The sequence below is a fragment of the Drosophila sulfurigaster genome, chromosome 2L (genome assembly GCF_023558435.1).
Source record: "Drosophila sulfurigaster albostrigata strain 15112-1811.04 chromosome 2L, ASM2355843v2, whole genome shotgun sequence".
NCBI classification, from domain to species: domain Eukaryota; kingdom Metazoa; phylum Arthropoda; class Insecta; order Diptera; family Drosophilidae; genus Drosophila; species Drosophila sulfurigaster.
The window spans coordinates 11407392-11432947 of record NC_084881.1 but is presented as its reverse complement, the minus strand read 5'-3'; the positions used below and the strand labels follow the sequence as shown (position 1 = coordinate 11432947).

At 35.8% G+C, this 25556-nt stretch overlaps 4 protein-coding genes and 1 pseudogene across 6 annotated transcripts in view; 4 read left to right on the top strand and 1 right to left on the bottom strand.

Moving 5' to 3' along the window:
- Positions 1-25556, bottom strand: part of LOC133835612 (discoidin domain-containing receptor 2) — a 159696-nt gene that overhangs the window by 116547 nt on the left and 17593 nt on the right. The gene's annotated exons all lie outside the window — the stretch shown is intronic.
- LOC133850147 (uncharacterized) lies at positions 10855-11766 on the top strand. The gene is made up of 2 exons (XM_062286142.1): positions 10855-10990; positions 11048-11766. Exons 1-2 carry the CDS (start codon positions 10900-10902, stop codon positions 11674-11676), a joined length of 720 nt encoding a protein of 239 aa, XP_062142126.1. The 5' UTR covers positions 10855-10899; the 3' UTR covers positions 11677-11766.
- Positions 21634-22441, top strand: LOC133850506 (arylalkylamine N-acetyltransferase-like 2). The gene has a single exon (XM_062286631.1). The coding sequence runs from the start codon at positions 21667-21669 to the stop codon at positions 22339-22341; it is 675 nt and encodes a 224-aa protein (XP_062142615.1). The 5' UTR covers positions 21634-21666; the 3' UTR covers positions 22342-22441.
- LOC133847849 (uncharacterized) lies at positions 23714-24226 on the top strand (annotated as a pseudogene).
- Positions 24487-25348, top strand: LOC133850217 (arylalkylamine N-acetyltransferase-like 2). Its single transcript, XM_062286255.1, has one exon. The coding sequence runs from the start codon at positions 24565-24567 to the stop codon at positions 25237-25239; it is 675 nt and encodes a 224-aa protein (XP_062142239.1). The 5' UTR covers positions 24487-24564; the 3' UTR covers positions 25240-25348.

The following is a 25556-nucleotide window of genomic DNA, read 5'->3' as shown; positions in this document are numbered from 1 at the left end:
CAACTGCGGCCCCCTTTTGCAGTCAGTCGCAGACAGACATTGCAGACGCCCTGGCATGTCATTCATTTAGTTTCCTATTCCCCCAGTTTTCACATCGCCAGTCTATGTGGCAACTCCCCTTCCCCCGCCGGTTGCAAGCTGCTAGAAGTACCGTTGCCTGCGGCCTGCTCATATTATTTTCGCACTCTCCAACAAACTGCCGACCGACGACTGCCTGCCGCCAACTGAGTCACTAAAAAGCGCCATTTTATTTGCACTCCAAGACGTGAAACTCAGCGCCAAAAATTATTACGCGCCCCAACAACAACAACAACAGCAAAAGCAAAAGCAACAACATCCACAGCGACGATGCAATCTCTTTAGAGTTGTTGTTTTGCTTTCTTTTTGCTGTTGCTGTGTGTAGCTGGCATTTAATTGCCACATGCAACACATGTTGACGACGCCAACGCCAGCGCCGGCAAAGAAAGAAAAAAAATGAGACGCAAAGGACAGCTTGGAAAATTAATAGAAAAAATTCTTTTTTTTTAACCATTTTTTAATTTGGACTTTGTGGGCGGCAATAACAACGACGACAACACAACAACAACAACACCAACGGCCATGGCAAATAATAAGAAAAGCAATGGCAATTTTTATTTCTCCTTGTTGCAATTTCCTTTGGGTATACAATTTCACAGTAATTGTGGTTAATGTTATGGATATTTTATGTGGGAACCCAAGCGGGAGACCGAAGTGGCCCAAGCGAAGAGCGAGAGAAAGAGAGAGAGAGAGAGAGAGAGGTGGCGAGGGGATTCAGTGGAAAAGTGACTAACTTGCAGACAGCAGGCAATTTAAATGGAATAACATTTTTTAGATTAAATAAAATAGCATTTTGATGACTATTAACAGCAGCATGCAAGATTTTGGAAGAGTGCTTCCATTAAAAAATATGACTATTATTCAAATTCAAATAAATAAAGATGTAAAGAATATTTCTGTCAACTAACTAAATGCATAAATTATCAATTCTGAGAATTGTTTGTGAGTGAGTTAGATGAAAAGTTCTAAGAATTCTGGTAGAACATCAATTATTTAAAATGTAAATATGAAAGATTATTAGAAAATATTTAAATTAAATAATATATTTCTTAGAAAAGCAATTTGATTAAAAATCTAAACATTAAATATATAAAATATTAGTTCTTTTATATGAAAAGTTCAATGAATTATTTAAGCAAGTTTAAATTGATTTGAATGTGAAATTTAAAGCAAATAATTTAAGAAAATATTTAATTTAATTTACAGAATTTTTAAGCTTAGAAATTATTTAAAATGTAAATATGATGGATTGTTACAAAATATTTAAAGTGAATAATTTAAGTCTTACAGAAGCAAATTGAATAAAAATGTTAACATTAAATATATAAAATGTTAGTTCTTAAATGTATTTATAGCATCTTTCTATGAAAAGTTCAATGAATTATTTAAGCAACTTAAAATTGATTTCAATGTAAAATTTAAAATAAATAATTTAAGAAAATATTTAATTTAATTTACAGAATTTTTAATTTTACAGAATTCAAAAAATATAATTAATTAATTTCAAATAAACTAAATATACTACTAATAATTCTAATACTAATTCATTAGATACTTAAACAGCACATATGTAAAATAATATTTTTTAGCTATCAATTAACAATTATTTCACATTTTGAGAATAAAATTTTTAAATAATTTTTTAAATTAAACAATCAAAAAATTACAAAATAAAAAAAATCAATTAAGTACTTTTAAATACATTAAATATACTTGTAATATTATATGTACTTATTATTTAAAATATACTTAAACAAAATGTGTGTTAAAAGTATGTGGAATTTAAAATAAATAATTTTGGAAAACAATTTAAATGTTACAAAATTAAATACATATAATTATATACTAAATACATACTTAAATTATACGAACTATATATTTAAATGTTTGCACTAAGTATATACTAAAATATATATACTTAAACATTCTAAGTGTTCAATTAAAAATACTACCCACCAATTAATTATTTATATGCAACTTTTAAAGCCGCTTAAAATGCGATAAAAGTCAACTCAACCTGTTTCAATGGCAAACACCTTGTCTACTATAAGTCGCACTCACAATGGGCAGAAGACACATTCAATTCATTTTCTCGCGCAAGGGAAAATGACATCCTGGCAAAGTTCAATGCCATCTTTTGTGAGAGCAAAAAGAGTGCAAAGAAAACAACACACAAATATATGTATATGTATGTCTATGTAAGTTTGCCATTATTCAGCTGGCAAAGCGCAGCGTCAGGGCCAAAAACTGTCCTTGGCCACTTCCTAGAATTGGGGCTGCTACTGTTCAGAGCTTTCCACTCGCCCCTTCGAGTGTGGAGGGGGGCCGGGGATTGCCTTGCATACCATTCAATGTCGGGCATAAATTTTCTGCCGTGCGCCTCTGTGCAGAGCTGAAAATGTAATAAACAATTTTTGCCTGGCATTTTTTACTGCAGCGTCTGGAAAAATGCAGGCAGTGACCACAGAACAATAGAAAAACCATTTTAGCCATTTTTAACATTTTCTTTAATATATTTTTCGTGCCATGCAACACAGCAAACGGCAACAGCAACAACTGCGACTGCGACGGCGACGGCGAGGACTACACAAAAACACTTTATCATTGAAATGTTTGAAAAAGTGACGAGGGGAGAAAAGTGCGGAAATATTTTTGTATAATGGACGCAGTTTTCTTTTCTTTTTTTTGCCACACAAAAATTAAAATAGAGTAAAACCCACAAACGAAATTTGACGACATTTTTATGCTCTATAAAAAACAGACTATGAAAGGAGTAAAATAAAAAGTAAATTATTAAGTTATTTTAACTATATAATTAACAACACTTTAGAGATTTAAACGTAATGTTAAAATGTGGTAACACGCAGTATTTTTATATTCCTTTTTGTTGAATAAAATCCTTAAAATGAATACATTTTTATTAAAAGTAAATTTTAAATTGTGCCATAATTTTTTTAATATATTAAGAAAATAAATAAAATAGAAAAGTATGTAATTTCATCACATTGATTCTAGTAAAATATGCAATTGTTTTAATAACTTAACAAATTATTAAATGTATTAAAGAATAGTTTAAATATTCTAGACTAAACTCTTTCATAATTTTAGCTTCAAAAGGAAAGAGCATTTCACGGTCAAGCGCTTGAGATAAAAAGATGACGCTGACGACGACAACGGAAAGTGCAAAATGTTGTAGCCACATATTTTAGCATTGTGTTTGCATTACTTTTTCCTTTTTTTTTCCTTTTTGTTAATTGTATACGGCGACCAGAGACTCACATAGGTCGTTTTGGAACTTGAGACACAAGAAAAAGGGCAAAATGGAAGAGGGAAATCATCATATGCGAAAATGGGAAACAATTTGACGCCTCACATTGTTGACTGTCTCCGGAGGTCTGTTTCACTCCCTCAATGCATGGCACGAGTTGACCAAGCCTTGATGCGGAGACTTCTTGGGTAAGGTTAAGGTTTAGAGAGCTTCATGGCCAGCAGCAGACGACGACGTTGGAAATTAAATGCGCAAAAATTACGCTGCAATTATGCGGCGTCAGAGACGTTTTGTGAAAAATTATGGCTCTGGGAATTTTCGCTGTGCCAGCGAAAGTTTCCCGCCAGCTTTTGCCCTCGGTCCCTGGCTTGGCTTATATTTTATGACCATGTAAATGGCAAAGCCTGTAGCTGTAGCTGTAACTGTGGCTATAGATGTGTTTTTTTCTCGTCGCCACCATGTCTTGGGTATAATAATCGCCCTGTGCGCGCCGTGAGTGTGAAGTGTTTGCCTTTTGCGTAGGTCGTGAGCCTCTGGAAACTGCACTTGATGATTAGGCATGATATATGCGACGACCATGTCCGGAAAATGTAGCCAAATGGGGGGAGCGCCTATATGCAACCAATTGCTTTCTTTACTCAACTGATTGGTCGTGTGATTATCGCACTTTGCGAGAGAATGCTCAGCGAAAAATTATAAGCTTTAAAGATAACTGGAAATACATGAGTTATTGAGATTTCTTTCGATTTCATAAATATTTTCATACTACACAAGAACAGTCAGTTACTTTTTGTGCAAGTCTATAAAGCATTATGCTTAGTTACCTATTGACCAAGTCTTTTACGACTGCGAGTTTCATTGGCATTTCCTTATGTAATATGCAGACATTTAGCTGCCCACCCCTGTGCGCATCTGCGATGATGGTCCTGTGCTTACATTTAACAACCTGGGATGTGGCATTACAATTCTGCTGTAGACATGTGTAGTTTGCTTTTTGCGAACAACAATTTCAGTACATAAAACGCAAAAACCTTTGGCCCTAACAGTCATAAATGCGAACGATTCGCAGGACGTCAAGACTGTCAGACAGCGAGACAGGCGGACAGAAACACTCACCAAAGAGCTGTCAAAATGGCTCGAGGCGGAGTCTTTTTGGTGGGCCATGGGATATATAGTATGTATGTAGATACGTACAACAGAACACAACGTATAACACGCCTCCACGCACATGGGGCAAGAAAGATGCCGCCTGAATACAACTGTGGCAGAGTGTGTGTGTATTTTTTCCTGCCTCACTCTTTGGGGCACCTTATGGAGTGGGTGGAGTCGCGACTAGTTAAGGCAGCCAAGTGCTAGGTAAAATTAAAATAAAAATGCATAAATATGAATGATGAAGACATAAAAAAATATAAAAAGCAATGCCAAATGCCAGACAGTCAGTTCTGAACCAAAGTGCAGACTGGCAACTGAGTGCTAAAAATTATTTCAATTTCAACTTGAATGAGTTCTCCGTGAAGTTATAACTTTAACAGTCGTCATAATATTTTGAAATCAAAACTGCACTATAAACTAAAATACTAAATGGAAGTTGGAGTCGGAGTTGCAAGTTCCCAGTTGCCAGTTGCCAGCTGAAACTGCAGTTGGAGTTGTTGAAGCCAGACCTAAGCAGACTGAAACCTGGGAATTTGGCGTCAGTCGCAGCTGGCGTTGACAGTGAGCATATGCGAGGGGGGAAGATTGTGTAGAGGGGGAATCGGCTGTCCTCTGCTGTCCTCGGTGTCTTTTTGCCAGACCGTTTAATAGCTTTTCGGGGCAGAGACATAAGAAGAAACACGCCTACAAAAGGCAGCCAAAGAGAACTAGTTGCTTGTTGCTAGCAGAGTTGTGTCTCCTGTTGTTATTGTTGTTGTTGTTGCCAAATGCTGTTGCTGCTGTTGTTGCTGTTGTTGGTAACGCCTACCTAATCATTTTGGCGTTGACACTTGACACTTGAAAAAAGAAATGAGACAACCACTGCGCTTTCTTTGTCTTTGTATTTGTCGTTGCCTTTGTCTTTGGTCTTGGATATTTTGGCATGAGCCTCCCTCATTCCGCATACGACATGTTGTACACAAGCTGTTTAAATTTTTTTGTATTACTTTTTTGCCACTTGCCAGATGCGTTTGTAAATGAGCATGTGGGCGTGCTTGCCATTTTAGCTTTGAAGATTGCGTCTCTTTTCACAAATGGATATCTCAAATTTTCAAACTCGCTCTGTGCCGTCAAATAAAAATGTACGAAAAAAGTTGAATTATTTTTATGTTGATATTTAGAAATTAGTTGAATTAAATATTTAGAAATTAGTCTATAGGGTCTCAGTTAACAATACAATGTATAAATTCAGTCCAATTCAAAGAAATATTTATAAGAAACATCAAATAATTTAATTAATAATAACTAGAAAAAAACATAGAAAATCAGCAATTATAATCACTTTTTTTAATGGATCAGAATTGACGAATATTAATATTTTTATATTTACAAAATTTTAAATCTATTAAACATTTTTTTTTTTTAAATATTTTCAATTTAAGTTTTAGCAAAAAATATATTAATCAAATCTACACAATAAGCTGAACAATATTAGTAACACATTCTTAACAATTTTATTAACAAATTCTTACAACAGAAGTAAGGTAAGGTAATTAAACTAAAATACATAAATTGATTAAATGTTTTTATCAATTTTATTACAACATTTATATGAATAAACTATAAATCTAGGCAATATTAATAAACTTGTTTGCACCTCGCTGATGTATTAGTCTGACATAACATATATTAAATCTAAATATACATAACTGTCATTCAGTAACATTCAATAAGTAAAATAAATAAGCTAACTGAATTATAATAACTAGCAAACGATATTTATTTGATTACCAAAGTAACATAAAAAAGAGAGCGCATTTTATATAATATAAATGCACTACATTGTATTGCTGAAGTTTTAATCTGTCATGAATTTTATAAAAACATATAAATGAATGAAATGAGTCATATCTGACGTAATAATGTAAAATAAGTAAAGAAACTAACTTAAATATTATTCCCTATTTCATAAAGAAAGTAAGACATAAGAAAGAGCATTTGCTAGCCAATATAAATTTATTCGCTTGTGCCTCGGTGATGTCTTAATCTGACATGCTTGTCAGACCTCTCAGAGCGAAAAAAGTTGACACCGTCTTTGACAGAGTCGTGTAATTGATTTGTTGTTTTTTAAATGTACAGCTCATTGGGATAAACTCTATAAATTATGCACTTGAGACTCTGAGACTCTGCTGTCTCTGGCCTCACATTGTGGGAGTTGATTCCATTCAGGCATGGCATTTTTTGGAATGTTGCATGCAAAATGCTGGCTGGCAAATGGCGCATGAAAAACCAAAATCAATAACAAAAGCGTACAGGAAGCAGCGAAAAACTTTTCAGAATTGCCAACTCAGAGTTTTTCTTTATTTTTTTTTCTTTTTTTTTTGTGGTCGCTTCATTTCACAAGGTTTTTCCGTAACCCCAGAAAAAGCCAAAAGAAAATGAAGAGGCAAAAAAGAAGAAAAAAAAGAACACAACACGCTTATTTAAGCAATAATTTCTTAACGCTCTTTTTCAGGTTTTTGTTTTTTTACGTTACAAGTTTTTTTTTTGTATTTCGTGCTTTGTTGTATTTTGATTAATGGTCCCTCTCATAAAGTGACACATTGAAAATTGGAAAGCAAATCAAGCACAAACACAAAAAAAAAAAAATTACAGCCGAAAAGTCGCAAAGCAAACGCATGAAATCAGCACAAAAATAAATAAATAATAATAATAAAAAAAGGTCAAGAAAAAAGAAAATGTGAAAAGTGAGAGGCGAGAATCTAAAGGAAATTGTTGCTAAAAGTGTAAAAAGTTGAGCCTCTGCCCAAAGGTCGTCAAAGTGAAAAATTCGATAAACGAAAATGGACAACAACAGCAACAATCAGGGAAGGAGCCAAAGATGGAGACGGAGAAAGAGAGAGAGATAGAGAGAAGTAAAGTAGACAGCAACAATGGAGCAGCGCACGAATTGAAACGGAAATCCTTATTGAACTAGAGTGAGCCTCAGGGAGAGGACGTTGGCTAGCAAGAATCTCTGCTGCTGCTGCTGCTGCGTTGGCAAACCGGAAAAGCATGCTGCCGAAAATTTGTGCTGAGTGGCAGCCTGAGAGTGCTGCACGTGTAGGCTCCAAGGGGGGAGGATGGGAGGAGCAGAGCTGCTGTCCAGCGGCGGATGCCTAATGGCAACGCGACACAAAGCACAGACGCACACACGTAAAGCACCGGAAATGGCTTAAAATGCTTCGCTCTCTCTTGCTCTCCCTCTCTCTCTATCTGTCTCTTACTTTTGGCTTGCCAATTTGATGTCACTTGAGGCACAAACGTCTCATCAGGCAGCAAATATTTTAAATCAGCGCCACAAATTGTACTCACTGGAAAATCTCTCTGCAAATCTGACCTCGATTTTTGCGTAAAGCTGTTATAATTCAGTCCTAAAGCTGTTTTCCCATCTCGAGTTTAACACATATTTCTCTGGCATTGAATGGCAGCTACATCAACTTTAATTAAGCCTACAACTGGCCAGAGCACAGTAGGGCAGAGCAGAGCACAGAGTCAGTTAGTGAACCAACCACACAAAAACACTTGTTAGCCAAGTTGCTGCTACCCAAAACAATGCGGCCCAATTGAGCTGCAGTCGGTCGAACTTTTCGTTGACCAGCTGACCAGGTTTTTCACTCATTGTCCAATCTGTCTTAACTGGCAATTTTCGTAAAAATGCTGGCACACACACAGAAGGGGAAACACACATGCAAAATAGGCCAGGTCCCCAAAAAGGGCTTTTGAGCTGGTGCCTCGTTGTGCTGATTTTTCATTTAATATCGTCCGAAAAAGGTAACTCAACAGTTATGTGTGAGTGTGTGTGTTGTGTGTGTGTGAATTGGCACCTCAACTGTGAGCGACTGGGAAACTGTGGCAGAGAAAGATAGCTGAGAGAGAAAGGCGCCCGTAGTTTTAAGCATAACGAATTGGATTGTCATGGCAATCGATAAATATTTGCACACATGGCCTGCTACAACGAGGCGCCTCTTAATGTGGGCTAAGTGCCCAGAGCGCAGAAGTGGAAAGAGGGAAAGCGGGGGAGGGAATGCACCTGCAAATCAAGCTAAGCTACAACTTGGCCACACAAGCGTATTAGGCCAGCAGCAACAGCAGCAGCAAGCAGCCTTTGGTCAATATTAAATGACAGCTTTCAAGGCGGTTCAAGCCTTCCATCCACCCTCAACTCAACTCAACTCAACTCAACTCGACGCACAACAGCAATCGCATTCACAATCCCAATGCCAATCCTCGTAGCGTTTGCCAAATAGAATTTAAATCTGTTAAATCCTCGTACATGACAGTTTTCTGTGTTGAATTTGTCTTTGCTTCAATTGTTGCTCGTGTTATTTTCTCCTCTCTCTCTTGCCATTCGTTTTTCTTTATTTATTTTTTACTTATGGCTGGCAGCAGTCTGGCTAAGAGCTCCTGCAGCAATCATCCTTGAACCAAACCAAACCAAACCCATTCCATCTGTCGTTCGGTGGGGATTTCATCTTTTAAGCTTCCTCTGGTTTCTGGTCTTGAGTCTTGAGGTGATTTTGATTGAGTGCGATTTGTACTTTGTGTTGCCTACGTGTTTTGGTTTTTTAAATAATATTTACCTCATGTGGTTGTACTTTTTGTGTATCTAGGATTTATTGTTGCCTTTTGCCATCTGATTGCCATGACTGTGTCTGTTACTGTGACTGTGACTGTGTGACTACGAGACTATCACTTTTTATTACTTCTTCGTGTGCCAACGGATATTGTTTGATATTATTTTTTTGTTGATGTTGATGTTGATGTTGCTGCTGCCGCTTGCCATTTACTTTTTAGTTAGTTTTGACAATTTTTCTCCGTTGTGCATGGCATAGATATTTATGTATTTACTCAGCCGTAGCAAAGGAAATGGATTTATTATAGAAGCTAACGTTGCAGGAAATTGATATGGAGCACTTTTGATGACAGTCACCTCAAATGTCGTAAAATGAAAATAGTCTACGTTTTAGGTAAAAATGTATCTGCCGAATATTTGAATAAAAGGTAAACCCAAATTTTGTATAAATATTAAATGATGCATAAGCGAATTCCTTTAGATTGTCAAATAAACTAACATTAATGCTTTAGTATTGCAATACAGATTTATCAGCTCAATATTTATACACCAGCTCCATAGTGTAGATGTATGTATGTTATACCCTTGTAGCTCCAGATGTCGCTTAATATAAGCTGCTTTGGTTGAAAATATGGAATATTAGTACATTGGTCTCTATGGTTAATTTTGAATGCAGTTGTATATCAATATACCATATTAAACCTTCGGTATATTTCAATATTTTTGGTATATTATTTTGGTATATTTTAATAAAAACATCGCATTGTTTTGCTTTTATTTAAATGGTTAGCGAATATCTCTTAGTCAAGTACGCTTCACTTTCTTTCTTACTTGTTACTTACATTTTAGAAAACTATTGAAAAAGTTAAGTTTCATATCAGCGTAAATAAAAGATAAAAAAAACTATTCAAAATTGTAATTTAAAGAATTTAATTTTGGTATAATATGTATTATATTATATTATTTTGATATATTATATATTTAATACTTTATATACAGTTTTTAATATTTTTACTTTAATTTTAATGTATCTAAATTAAATATTATAACTTTTTTATTATCAATGTTTAACGCTCGTAAATATAAATTTACTTATTTCTTCATTTATAATTGTTCTAATTTTGTTTGAATTGAAATTTCATTTTGAGCTTTCACATTTTAATCAGAATCAATCGCCGCACCTTTCGCGAAGCATTTCTTCAGGGAATTTCTCAAGTTCAATGTACAACCAAAGGTATCTGGGAGGCCATTGGCCTTTTGGGAGGCCTGCAAATTATCCATTTGGCCAAGCAAGCAAGTGCAGTCTCAATAGCGGACCATAAATATCTGTGCGAGTCGTAAACTAAACAAATTAACGCCCTCTAGGCCAGACAGATCTAAATGTGGACTGTTGGGGCTATCAACTTAATGCTAAATCGATCATGAAAGCGGCGCTGAGTACAACAACAATAACAATAACAACAACAACTAGAAAAATATAAACATAAAGTCGGTCAAAGAGTTCGGCTAAATGGACACGAGACAGTCCAGATCAAAATCATTTTACGATTGCAATAAACAGCGAGGAGCACTGAAATAGTTTCAACAGCAAATGCCTTTAAACTGATTTACGATACGATAACTTTGCTAACAAGCTGTAGAAATTGGCACTTAACGCAGGGCGAAATTACGGCGAAATTTTCTGCTAAGACACTTGGAAAGCAGACAGAACCCTTTGGCTAGAGAGAATTACAATTTTGGTATAAAAGACACTTGTGATGATCAGAAGGGCATCAGTCATCAGTCATCATTCACTGAAGCTACCAAGATGTTCAAGAAATCAGTTCTAAGCCTGCTGCTTATTGCCACCTGCTTTGCCTTAGCAGCTGCCACTCAAGACGCTGAAGCTCGCAAAGCTGGTAAGAATTGAGAAATATTAACAACTAAATCAATTCTTTAACTAAACTTTTCTGCAGCTCCTGTCCAAGTGCAGCCTCGTTTGCTTTGGCTTAAACGTGGTGAATCCCAGCAACAATCGCCAATTGTGATTGTGCAACAACCTCAGGATAATAACTCCAATAGACATCACTATCAGCAACCTCCTCCACCACCTTACTGGTCCGACTACTACTCTTACCCTCCACAAAGGCCTCAGCGTCCTCAAGGCATCTCTGACTATCCAACCATTGTCATCGTCAACCCGAATAATGCTCAGAACTTCACTTTCGACCTTCCGCCAACAACAACTCCTGCTTCGTCCAGAAGGCGCAGCAACATTTTCAATCGCCGCAGCTCGAATCCTATTGTTGATCTGCTGCAGGACTCCATTGATGACGACTCCGAGGTGATCAGCGCTGCCGACAATGTGGACAACGATGGTGTGATCACCATTCCCCAGCAGATTCCTCAGCCTCAGAAATATGCCGCCGAGGAGCGCAACGATGAGCTTGGCGACGATGAATTGGCTCTTTTGGAACGTCAGGCTGAACGTGGTCTCAGTCCCAAGAACCTCATCTCGTTCCTCATGCAGGACAAGCAACGTAGGCGTGTTCAGGAGGCCATCGCTGGCATCTACTTGAGGAACTACAATCTGAATCGAAAGTGAATCACACACCGACCAGAATAACAATAACAAATAACTGACTCTGTAGTTGCGTATCGAAGTCAAATAAATTCGAAATTATTCGAGGCAAAAGCCAAAAGCTAAGCCCAAGCTCTCTTCTCTATTTGTCTTCATTATGCCCGTTTTGGCAAAAGCAGCAGCAACAGCAGCAATAGCAACAGCAGAAGCACACTTTATCATAGCTCTCTAGAGAAATCTAAGCTGAGTTCTTTCCTCTCCCCTGCTTTGTCGCTCTTGCTCAGCAAATTTCTGGTTTTGTTTGCCTCTGTTTCTGTTTCAGCTATTCTAAGTATTTTCTTTTATTTCATTTTATTTGTTGCTACCACTATACTGCATTGTTACGACTTTTGGAGCAGCAGTCGCAGCACTAAAATAATCTGCAACTGCAGTTGAAATATTTATTTGCAATTCCCCAAACTAACGTGTGTTTCACTATTTTCCTTCTCTTCCCTCTACCTTCGTTCTATCGGCAGCAGCAGGTGGAACAGTCTCTGACTCTAAGCTTACAGATTCATTAAGTTATGTGCATTGAGCTCTGAGCTCCCATTGCATTTATTATTGTTTCAGGCACGAAACTTTTTCACTGAAAAGTAACTGAGTTTCGAAATTTTGTTGAGCAACAATTTGTATTTATTTTTTTTGTTCGCCAAAATATAATATAAATAAAGTGTGTGACTTGACATAAGTTCAGCGTAATTATAGCAACTTTTAAAGGTCACTCGAGTGTCTAAAAGCAATGGAGATACAGAGATACAAATAAGCATAAAAGCATATGTTGAAATATGTGATATATACTCTATGAGAGATTGTGAAATTTGGAGTAAAGTTACCTTGTATTTATTAGATTTGTACGCCAAGCAAAATCAAAAATAATATTAACGACTACTAATCAAATTTATTGAAACTTATATAGTTATAGAATATCACTTTAAATGCAAGAAAAATAATAATGAAAATATTTTAACATTGCTATTATTAAAACTTGACTTTCAATTTGCTTTATTTAATTGATATTAATTAAATATTTCTTTTATTCATAAATCACATGCCATAAACTTGCAGCTTAAAGAAGTTAGTTTTTGCTCCAGACTTGTGTATAACTTTTCTTATTCGATTGTCAGTTATGCCCAAAAAATGAACCATAAAAAAAAACTTTGCAGACTTTAAAAGCGTTAAAACCAAGGCATATTTCGCAGACGGTGGAAAAGTTTTAGCCATTGCCAGAACACGAGTATTTTGTAGCTGCAGCAGCTATCAAAGTATGCTCGGCTCACATTCCTTTAGCTTAGTAGTTGGCCATTTCGTTGTTGTAAGGATGCGACGAGTGGAAGTAGAAGTAGAAGTAGCAGTTGAAGGTGGTGGCAACAGGAAAGCGCTTACAAAAACAAGAGTGCTGAAAAAATGCCACCTCATACCTGGATGTCTAGGAGTCTCGAGCTCCTTTTTTGGGGGCAGATTCTTTTTATGTGGCCCTGTGCACACAAGGACCAGGTGAAGGCAAGAGAGAGGGAGAGTGAAGGAATAGGGGATTGGAAGAAGGATGCGGACACGGTTGTACGGTAGCTGCTGCATGCTACCGTTTGTTGCATGTCCTGCGGCGGCCGAACTTGTTTGAAATTTGACGTGTGTAGTTTGGTATCCTGGCAAAAGAAAGAGAGAGCTGGAGAAATTGAGAGCTTAGAGCTTGGCAGAAGGCAGAATGAGACAGGAGGCTCAACGCCAGGAGCTGTGTTTGGAGCTGCACTTATTTTTGCAAATTTATATGCAACAACAGCAGCATCAGCATCAGGAGCTGAAGCAGCAGCAGCAGGACGAAAAATGTTCGTTTCAATTTCGCTTTTTTGCTCGGCTCGAGCTTCGCTTAACAAATTGATGAATGTCTCGACTTGGCTGAAAATGCTCCTGCTGCTGCTGCTGATGCTTCTGATGCTTCTGATGCTGTAGGAGGCCTGTTTTTAGAGGGGGGCATTGTTGCCTGACCAAGTTTAGTAAGATGAATGTTTGCCCAGGCAAATGACAGGCAGCGAGTGCCTTCCATCTTGATTTTTGAGTGCATAATGACAGGAGGAGCCACAGCTAGAGACCTGGTCGAATGGCTGGCCATGTAATTGGTTAGCACCGGCACCGGCACCGACCAACACAGCTCCGGCTCTTAAAGTGCTGTCAGTGCCAGGCCAAAAGGAAGCAAAACACAGCAACCAAACTACCAAGAAGAAAAAAAGGTGGGGAGGCAACAAAAAAAAAAAAAAAACTAGCACCATCAAAGGCAACCGGATAAAGCGTCTGGTGGGCGATGGAGGCGTCATCCTCATCATCGTCGTGGTTTGTCTCGGTTTGCAATTTCACAAATGGATTTGTTGTAATTTCTTTTGCCACAGCACCTGATGCTCACACAGCGACAGATAGATAGACACAAAGACAGGCGGACAGAGAGACAGCGGGACATTCAGACAGTGCAAACAGAGAAATACACAAAATACAAACAATGTGTGGAAATAGGAAATAACAAAAAGGCGAACAGCGCGAAACAAACGAAACAACCGAACACCAAACGGTAGAAACTTTTACACTTTACACATTTACACATATGAAAATATTTTTTTTGCAAGTTTTTATCACTACACCAAAAGAGTTTTCCCCTCTCTCTCCATCCCCAACTAGTCTAAGCAAGGAAACCGAAGAGGAGGAGAAAAAAACATTTATGGGATTTGTGTTTGCCAGACATGTTTGCATTTTGTATATGCGATATGTTTGAAAATCCCATTTCTGCCATTTCGTTTCCTAGTTCAGCGTGAAAAGCGCTGGAATATCAACTGCTGTTTTTTTTCCATTCTGTTATCGTGGGTAGAGTCTAGGGTTGACAAACGGAACAGCGGAATGAAGGAGAAAAAGTTGAAAACATACTCTAAAATATGAAGATTGAAAGTTATCGCTTTAATGGTTTGCGTGTTTGCGTTACCAGAAAAATTATGAACTTAATTGGTTGCATTTTGTAATTATACTACCATATTTTGTAGTTTATGTAGTTTCGTAATAACTAGGAACTTTAATAGAGATGAATAAATTATATAAATTAATAAAAAAAAATCGGAATATAGTGCAAGCTTTTGGTGAAATTTTTTCTTTTTGAAAATATGTATATTATTATTTAAATAAAAATTCATATTTGGAAAATGTTTTTATTAAAGTTTATTTTTGCAATCGAGTTGTTGATAAGAATTGCAGAAAATTTTAATTAAATTACTTGATTTTGTGTAAACTTTATTATCGGATCTATATAAAAACTCAATATTATATTATTATCTTAATATTAGTACACATATTTGGAAATTATTATTAAAATACACATATCTGTCTGTCAGAAATTTCATGCGCGTTTAGTAAGAACATAATAATTTAGAAAATTTTGATTTTGTAGTCTGATGTCTCTCAAAGATTAACTTTTTATAATCTTTATTCTTATCTATCTAAAAACTCATATTTTATTTTTATAATAATATTAAATGTACATTGCATAAAATATATAATATATAAACATATTGTTAAACTCAGCATTTTTATTGTGTACATTTTTAATAAGAATTTCGGAAATCTTGGATTATAGTTTGCGATTTGTTTAAGTTCATATTATGATATATTTTTACATATTTATATTATTATGTAAACATTAAATGCAAACATTTGTAAAGTTATCTCTGAAATACATTAATCTATTTTGCTTTGATCATTAGGTTCGCTAAGTCTTTGTGCAGTCGCGTCAATATTAGATTTCCTGGTGTCTAATGAAAAATTATCACTTTGCGTGCTGTTTTTATTTGTCGAATGAAAGGGGGAAAGAGAAAAGTGTTGAATATACACTATATTTATTATTAATATGCCAAGCCAAAGTTTCCAGCCATAATGACCGCAACTGACCATCACCAGATCTTCTCCTCCGCCCGCTTTGGAATCCTCTTTGCTCGAATTCGAATGCGCCGTTGTCGTCTGTTTCGTTTTACAAATGACTTTCGTTCACGTTAGCTCCGTTCGTTGTCGTCGACGACTTTACCAACTTAAGTCATAATTTTCCATCATAATTTTCTATTTTTTCTATTTATTATGTCCAAGTTGTTGCTATGTTGCTTCCACGTCCTTGTTGTGGCTCAGCTTGATTAGTTTCTCGTTTGCTTGTCTGCGTCTCTTTCGTTCCGTTTCGTTTCGTTTCTTCGTTTCTTTCGTCTGCATGTCGCCATATTACATTGTATTTAGCTTGGTCAAGTTAATGCCACTATAAGCAAATTGAGGTTATGTTGACTCTGTTTAGTGCTTTCGCTTTATTGTTGTTAGAGCGTTTTAGCTTTGATTTCAGTTTGTTCCACTATTTACTTGATTGATGTGCCTGATAGATTGTTGATTGAGTGCTGAATGTTACAGTTTTCGCAATGAAATTGAGTTTCTTTAAGCAGTTTGCTTTGCCATTTACGATGTCGAATTGGAACGGCTATTAAATTGTATCTAAGATTTGTTTACGATACGATTACGTCGTAAATTAATGAGCGCCTATTTAAATATATGTATATTAGACATGTATAATAAAATATATATTATAAACTCGGTGATATTTAATATTCTAAACTGAATAATTTATATTTCAATTCTTGTTGAAGTATTGTGGTGTATTATATTTCTGGTTAATATTAAATGAGTACGCCAGTTCCTTCATTTCGCAATACCAACATCATAAAGAAGGAAAAAAACGGAGGGGGGCTGCTACAAAAAAAAAGGCAACAAGACGCAACCATAAGCGAATGTCCGCCCACACGAACGGCAATAAAATGATATAGAAATCACCGAGGGCGCACAATAAATTCGAAAATGAAATGAAATGTGCCGCCAACTGGCAACAACATTATGTCAAGTGTGCATGCAGGCGACACCTACAACACAAATCGGAGGGAAATACCCAGAACCAGGCGCTCAACTGCGGAAGCAATGCATTTTGGGGGTAGACACACACAAAAACATATACGTAACATACATATACATATACATTTTGGGTGGTTCCCGCGCTTTGTAGGCCTCTCAGATTACAGGCGAAAATGCAGCTAGCGAAAATAATAAATAAACCAGAAGGAAATTTATGAATTCATGGCATATCGACAGGGCAACACTCTTTCTACTAATTAAGCTATTTTACGACATCATTTAAATAAATATATATGCATTTATAAATAATATAACACCTATATAAATAATAAATACAATCTTATAATCATTTGTTGAGATTTAAAATTGTGCAGCACTAAAATTTAATTTATAAAATTGGTCGGAATTATTCTTATCATATATTGGTATATTGATTTGGTACTACATTGAAAATATACCATAGAGTACTAATAGTATTCTTACAATACTAAAAATACCGCAGTGTGTTGCACACTTGAAGAGAAACCTCATGTACCCTGTGTTAAACACATTAAACTGCTGTCGAACAATGTTTGTCGCAATTTATGCTTTGATGTGGCATAGCGCATTTTGTGTGCTATTTTTAAATGTTTGGCAGCATTCGCACAGCAGGTGGCTTGGCCTGCTCTTGGAAATGGACCTGAGGAGGCTTGTGAAAAGTACCGATCCAGAGAACGTGACCAACTAGCCATGTTGACAAAGTTGCGTCCACTTGAAAACTGTTAATAAATCAAAGAACATTTGTCATGCACACGCCTCAACGTTTGCCACAAGAATTGCCACAATCCCAAGACACAGAGAAGAAGAGAAGAAGAGAAGGGGGGAAGTAAGGTTTTCTTACAGTTCTCTGGGTCTGGGTTTCTATACCTGTTGCGCAGGCGCCGCTGAGCAGAGTTTATGAGGGTGCTGCTCTGTTGTTGTTCAAGTTAAAGCTGAAGTCTGTTCAATTGATTCGATTAACGGCTTCGAGATAACAACTGCTACAGTTTTGTTACTGACCACAGCATAAGCGAAGTCTGGTTCTCAGACCTCTCCGACTTCTCAGTACTAAAACCTCAAACGCTCCTCCGTTGTTCCCTGTTCCCTGTTCTCGGTTCTCTGTTCTCCATGTCGACTGCAGACACATAAATCATTTCTGTTTATTAATATCTTTTGGTTTTGCCAACGTCTGTGCTCTCTTTTTATTTTGGCAACTTTGTTTTGTTAGTTTTCAAAATCGATTTACAAATTTATACACAAGTTGGAGTTGGGTTCACAGCAGCCATATAGTATGTATGTTTTATATAGATGCTGGTTGTATTTTATTATACCCTTGCTCAATGTTACTCTTGCTAATATGAAAAGAGAACAACTCGGATGATGTGAGGACATGCTCGCTTAACTAGCCTTGAAAATATTATTAATCATATTTGGACGAGCAAAAAATACATAAATCAGCTGCTTCTCATAAAAATGCAAGATTCTTTCTTTTTGTGTGTGCATAAGCATTAATAATTAAAAAAAAGAATATGAAATTAAAATGTGGAATCGTTAAGCTTAAAGTAAACAGGTAAACAAAACTTTTCATAAATTATTCAATATTCATTTTCATAAATTGAGTACGCAACTGTACACTGTATACAAATGCATTAATTTTTCAAAAATGCTACATTGCGCAATGCCTCGTTTATCATTTTAATTTGCCACTTTGATACACTTTTAAATAATGTATAAAAAATGCAAAGTAAATAAACAAAACTGCGTAGCAAGAAAAAATGTTGATTGAAAAAAAAAACGAAACGAAATGGGAAAAAAATACAAATGAATAAACATAAATAATGCCCCACACGGCCTCACAAGATTTGCTTTTCTATATCCATATTCATACAAAAGAAGCAGAAAAAATTAAAAGAGAATAACAAAGAGAGAAGAGAAAAATGTTAAACGAAGCGAAACGAAGCCGACGCGTCCACTGACCACTTGAAAGAAAATCAGATAAACGAATTGAATTGAATTGAATTTAGTTTAGTTAGTCAGTAGGCAGCTGAAATTATAATACTCGTAATGCGTTACACATTGTGTAGGCAGTTCAACGTAGACCTAAAAAAAGTCGAATGCCCCTCGATCCCCTTCTGTCTGACTGTCTGAATTCAATAGGTTTATTTGATTCGTTTTTCTTCTCTTCTCTTTTTCATCACTAGTTCACTAATTAACGTGGCACAAATTAGTGGGACCCCCTGGCAGAGAGATCTACATATGCTCGGGTAAACAATGCAGTCATGTTGAAGATTTCGAAATAGATTCCTCCTGATCAGCTCCCCGCGGTGCATATGAAAATTGTTTAATAAATTAATTACCCCAGATATAATCAGAAATCAAGTGGCACAAACACACAAGTTATTTGGGAAATTTTCTACATAAAAATTCTAAATTTAGTTCCACTGAGAAGAGTTCAAAGTTGAATGTAGTTTTTGATAACTTGTCATTAGATTAAATTAGAAAATGTTTACTCGAAATTTAATAAATTAATGTAATCAAAATTATAAATATTTCCTTTTGATTTTTAGTATTAATTAAATACAATTGTATTGCTTTGGTCTTAGATATCAATTCAATTCTTCAATTTGATCTTTCAACAGCGCATTCCGTGTTCTTTGTGGCCTATTTTATTCTCATCTGTATTTCTTTTCTTGGGTCTCTTTTTTTTTGTTTTCATATCGCGCTGGAAATCTAAGCCAATGAAAATGATATGATTAAATTGTTTCTTTGATTCTGAGTGTGTGCCCTCAGCATGGAGAAGGCATTGTTGTCATCATCTTCATCTCATTGTGCGTCATCAAGAGCAAAGTTAATTTTCAGTATTATTTTTTCTTTTTTTAAAGAGTGAGAGAATAGGAGAGGGCTAGGCACCGGGCAGCACTTGTTTTAAATTAATCTTCATTAGGGTCAGCCGGAGAATAAAACAAGTGTGCTGTGGGGAGGGGCTTTCGAGGTCGTCGAGGCATATGTTGCAAGTTGCCACTTGCCACACACACACACAGAGAAGCACACAAACTGTTGGGTGACGCGAACTTTGATTGAATTTTCATTAATTTTTGCGCTGTGGTCGCAACTTTATTCGGCAAATGTGCGCCATAAATCATAGGACTATAAAACCAACAGCTACAACAATTTATAAAAAATAAAAATTAAAAAGAAAAAAGTTCAACTAGAGAATGTTGTCAACTTTTCACTTTTAATTAGTTGGCAACCTGAAAAATTTGGGTCACGCTGCACGAGCATAAATCAAAAATGCACTTCTGCAAATATTTGTGCAAAAATTTTATAGCGTTGCATGCCACCTAGAAGTATGCAACACTATGGTGCAACTGGGCGTGGCAACTCCTGCATTGCACTGCCAAGAGCAGATGTTCATGCCTGTGGCTTTTGCTTCACAACTTCATGCTATACACAGTATGTTCTGGTAGTTTAAAACAATGCGAAGCAGTTTATAAAAATTAATTTATAACACGCACACAATTTATTTCAATCAATCCTTCACAGTTCCCAAATAGATCGTTTCAATTTTTTGATTAACTTTGATAAATTTGCGGACAGTCCGAAATTGAAGATACAACTTTAAAGCACCTGATTCTCGACACGCGTTTGAGCAACACCAGCAACAGCAACAGCAACGGCGGCAGCAAAAACAACGACAACAGCAACTGTAACTAGTCTGGTTTAACATGGCCAACAGACTGCTCAAATGGTCCAGACTGTCCAGACTGGTTCTCTGTCCCCTCCTCTCTCTCTCTCTCTGTGTGTTTCTCTATGTCGAACTTATCCAGCAGACATGTAAATTATGTTGGTTTTTTGGCCAGTTTGGGAATTTGCAAGCATTCAGAGCAAACAGACAAACCCTCTAACACCGACTATCCGGCCCCCATTCTCGGGTTTCCGTTATATATAGCTCTGTTCCTCTGTCTCTTAATGCGGCTGCTTAAAGCGTTCCTCAATTTTACTACTAAAAGTGAGAAAGCGCAAGTCATGAACGAAAATAGCCGGACAACACACATTTCGTTTACTTTTCTATCTTACGAGTATATATTAAATAGCAACTCTAGACTAAATCAGCTGTTTTTAATTTAATTTGTTATCAAATTCTATGGAAACATTTTAAAAATCGCTGAAGATACTGGAACGAACTTTTGTTGCTAAGTACTGCCCACTTTTAAAAGTGCTTTATAAATAGGCGATAAGGTAAACAAGGAAATAAATACATTGTTCAACAGCAATATTGGCAACTCTTGTGTTATTATCTTGCTAAATAAAATAAAAATATATTGCAGAGCTATAATTGAAATGTATACTGCAAAGATAATAAACAAACAATCTACAGTCTACAAAACATTTCGCCATTTAAGCAAACGCTACTTCCGTAACTTTTAGTCCAGCCCCTTTTTAACTCATATACGTACATATGTATGTTAATAATCTGAAAAATTAGATTTACCTTTCATGAATGATATTGCATTGTTATGAATTAAATGACGTCACGTTTGGTGTGTCAATGCACTCGCTGCTTGATAAGCTCAAAGGGGTAAACAAATAAATGCCAAAACAAAACAAATAATAAAAAAAGCTATTTTTAAATCAAGTGTGCAAGTCATCACAACAATCACGCAATAATACAATTTCAATTGAATGATTATATGGCCAATTTAGTAGCCTATGCAAAGCTTCCGAGAATTATTTAGATTAACCCATAAAAATACTTGAATGGAAATTAAAATAAATAAACCAAATCTTGAAATGAAATTTCTCGAGCTCACCCAAGCAGCAAACATTGATTAAACTGAAAAGCTCTTTAACAACTATTTCACAATTGATAAGACGCGGAAAAAAGTCGCAAATAAAAATAACAATCGCAATTACTATACGTATGTATGTATGTATGTATATGTAAAATGATAAGCGCAAAAAACAAACGACAAGTGATAAGCAAACATATAAATAGTGGCCACCCATCGCTAGAACTGCAGTTTATTAGAAAATAAATTGCAACTCAACATGTCGACGGAACTGTGCTCAAAAAATGGAATACTCATCCGGATAATGAAAGTGGAAGACTACAAGAATGTGAAGGACTTCATGGGAGGCAATTTCTACAATGGAGAACCTCTATGCGCCTCTTCAGGCGAAGATGTGCAGAAATGCTGTGAGAAGGAAAACGATGAATATCATATCTCGATGATTGAACAAGGCACCTGTCTCTTGGCACTCAATGAGAACGATGGTGGTCGCATAGTAGGCCTTGTTCTGGCCGGAGGTCAAGTGCCCAGTGACCTGGAGAAGCATCGCAAGGAAGCAGATGAAATGGAACAAAACACATGGGGACGCATAGCTGTTTTTCTATCAATTGTCGAACGCAAAGTGAATATCTTTGAGCGCTACGGAATTTCCAAGCTGCTCTACTCCCATATCACGAATGTGGCTGCATCAATGCGTGGCCAGGGATTAGGTGGACGTCTTGCTGCCGCTCTAATTGAGGTGGGCAAATCCAAGGGCTTTCCTTTGATGGTGGCCTATTGCTCCAGTTTCTATTCGGCGCGCCAAAAGGAAGCCTTGGGCATGGAGTGTATCTATGAACAGGCCTATGCGGACTATAGGGATCAACAAGGTCAAGTGGTGTTCAAGCCAGCAGCCCCTCACACCCATCTACGTATCATGGCCATCAAACTTTGAAGATATAGATTATATTACGTGTCTTTTGTTGATAAGTTTTAAGTGTCACTTAATGTTTAAAATATTATTGTAGAATATATATATATTAAAAGATTATAATTATATTTTCAGTTTTATATTATTTTTACACTACCAAATATATTCTATGAAATATACAAAAACAATTGATAACAAAATAAATGACAGCAAATAGGGGATATTTTTTGTGAATAGCAAGCAACGTGATTAGCTGCGGATTTGTATAGGTGTTCCAACTTTGTGCAAGCATGGAAAGTAAGTATCAGACAGAAGGAGACATCATTAATATATTCTTAATTAGTTTGTGTGTGTCATGAGCACCTAGATCTCAGAGACTGTAAGAACTAGAGCTAAAGTTTTTGACAACGCTTGTTATTAAATTTTTGCCATGTCTACCTCGGCCAACGCAAATCGAAAAACGTAGCCTATTTTTTGGCACACAATAATAATTACAGTCTTTATGATTCTTTAACGTTTGGTTGCGATCAGATAAAAACTTTGAAGTTATTCAACAAAGTATTTAATAAAGCAAAAATCAGCTGCAGCTGTCGAGTCTTAATTGATTTGATAGTCAATCACAAATATTTTGTAGTATATGTTGAATGAACTAGTATATCAATTTAAAAGACATAGTACTTAGTATATTTTAATATATTAACGGTATTTTTATAGTAATATATGGATATAGCTTTTAGTATATTCAAGAACTTATTTGCCATATTTATTAGGTACGTTTTACCAATACTACCTCACTATTTTGCGTTAATAGAAAAAATATATAACGAGAATCTCACATTTAAATTAACATAAACATTAACATTTCCTGCAAAAAAAAAATATGAAATTGGATTGTTCTATGAATGATATTATTAAATTATACGATTATTATTTACGAATTTAGTTTTATATTTTGTTGAATTCCACACAAAAGATATAGAATAATAAGTGATTTGGATATATTAATAATTTAATAAAGTTATGTAAATTGTAAATAATATGTATATTATAATAATCATTTATCATTATCATAATAAAATTAAGAATATATCTTTATACACATGTAATTGTGATGTGTACCAAAAATATAATTAATAAAATAAATTTTAAATACCTTCTTAGTTACTTCTTAACTTCCCAACTTATAGAGTAGCCCACAAGAGCTTTCACTCACATAATAATCTGGCGAAATAGAACTATTCCTCAATTGATATGGAGAAAAAAAGAAGAGAAACATTGGAATTGCAATACATAAGTGATGGTAAGAAAAATAACATAAGCCTGGTAAGCCATCATATAAATAGAGGTCTTTCGACGTTAAAATTGTAGTCTACTAGAAAAGAAAAAGCAACTCAAGATGTCTACAGAACTGTGATCAAAAGATGGAATTCTCATTCGGATAATGAATGTGGAAGACTATATGAAGAGGAAGGACTTCATGGCAATTTCTACAATGGAGAACCTCTATGTGCCGCTGCAGACGAAGATGTGCAGAAATGCTGTGAGAAGGAAAACGATGAATACCACATTTCGATGATAGAACAAGGCACATCTCTCTTGGCACTTAACGAAAACGATGAAGGTCGTATAGTGTGGAGGTCTAGTGCCCAGTGATCTGGGACGTCTTGCTACCGCTCTGATCGAAGTAGGAAAATCCAAGGGCTTTCCTTTGATGGTGGCCTATTGCTCCAGTTTCTATTCGGCGCGGCAAAAGGAAGCCTTGGGTATGGAGTGTATCTACAAACAGGCCTATGCGGACTATAAGGATGAACAAGGTCAAGTGGTGTTCAAGCCAGCAGCTCCTCATACTCATTTATGGTAATTAAACTTTAGAATGTTTAATTATGTTGTGCCTGTGTTGATAAATTTTAAGTATCCAACATTTTACATTGCATTCCAAAAATATTTGTTAATTGGATGTAATAAATAATCCATTAAATGTTGTAAATTTATTGACACACTATAATTTACGACTATAAGCTATAAACTATAATGGGCTGTTCGGTTCAAATTTAAAATTTTCAGATTCGTATTGCTATGTAATGATAAGAGCTCTCCAAAAAACACCACAAGGCTACTACTACTACTACTATAATCTGTTACTATTTGGCTCTTACAAGCAGATAAGTAGTTTTATTTTTACGAGCTAAATGCGATGAATTAAACTAACACTCTAATCATTCTCTTGAAAAGCGCGAAGCGAACAACATGTTTACGAACTTCGGAAAAAAAGACGGTGTTTTCATTCGTATTATGACGATGGATGACTACGAAAAGATCGGAGAAAACATTTACAATGAAGAACCACTCAAATTGGCATTCGATAACGCTTTGAAGACTGAGGTACATCAATCTCAAAAGGATGAATCGAAAGAGTATCATCATTCGATGATAAGACAAGGCACCTGCTTGGTGGCAATCAATGAAGAGAACGGTGGAGATATAGTTGGAAGTGTTCTAGCGGGCTGTGAAACTATCAGCGATCTGCAAGAATATTATGCGCAGGTTGCTGCAATGGAAGAAGGTTACTATAAAACATGTACAATATTCGAGTTTGAAACTAAAATCAGAGGGAACTACTTCGATCGTTATGGTGTCTCGAAGGTGCTTTATTCACATATGACAAATGTCGATGTCTCCCATCGAGGAAAGGGACTCGGAACACGTTTAGCTGCTGCATTAATGGAATTGGGTCGATCCAAAGGTTTTCCTGTCATGATAGCATGCTGTACAAGCTTATATACAGCCCGACAGAAGGAGGCATTGGGAATGGAGTGCATTTACAGTCAAGCCTATGCTGACTATAAAGACGCCAATGGTCAAGTCGTGTTTAAACCACCAGCTCCTCATACGCACGTTCGTGTAATGGCCATTAAATTGTGAAAATTTTATGTTTATTCGATTCGATTTAAGTTGTAGATTTTAATACATAATTTAATTTAATTTTAAATACAAATTTTAAATTGTCAATTAGCTAAAGTTACTTAAGATTAATATAGACAAACAAAATTAATTTCAGTTATTGTATCACATCATTTTTTGTGGTCTTAAGTTTTTGGTTTTGTAAAGAGCTTTAATTTTCAAACCTGTTAAATATAAACAGAAAGGAAGTTATTTTCATATTATCAAGACTAGAAGATATGCAACATAAAAAAGAATCGATAAAATGTTAATGAGTGATAACACAAAAAAGAAAAGAT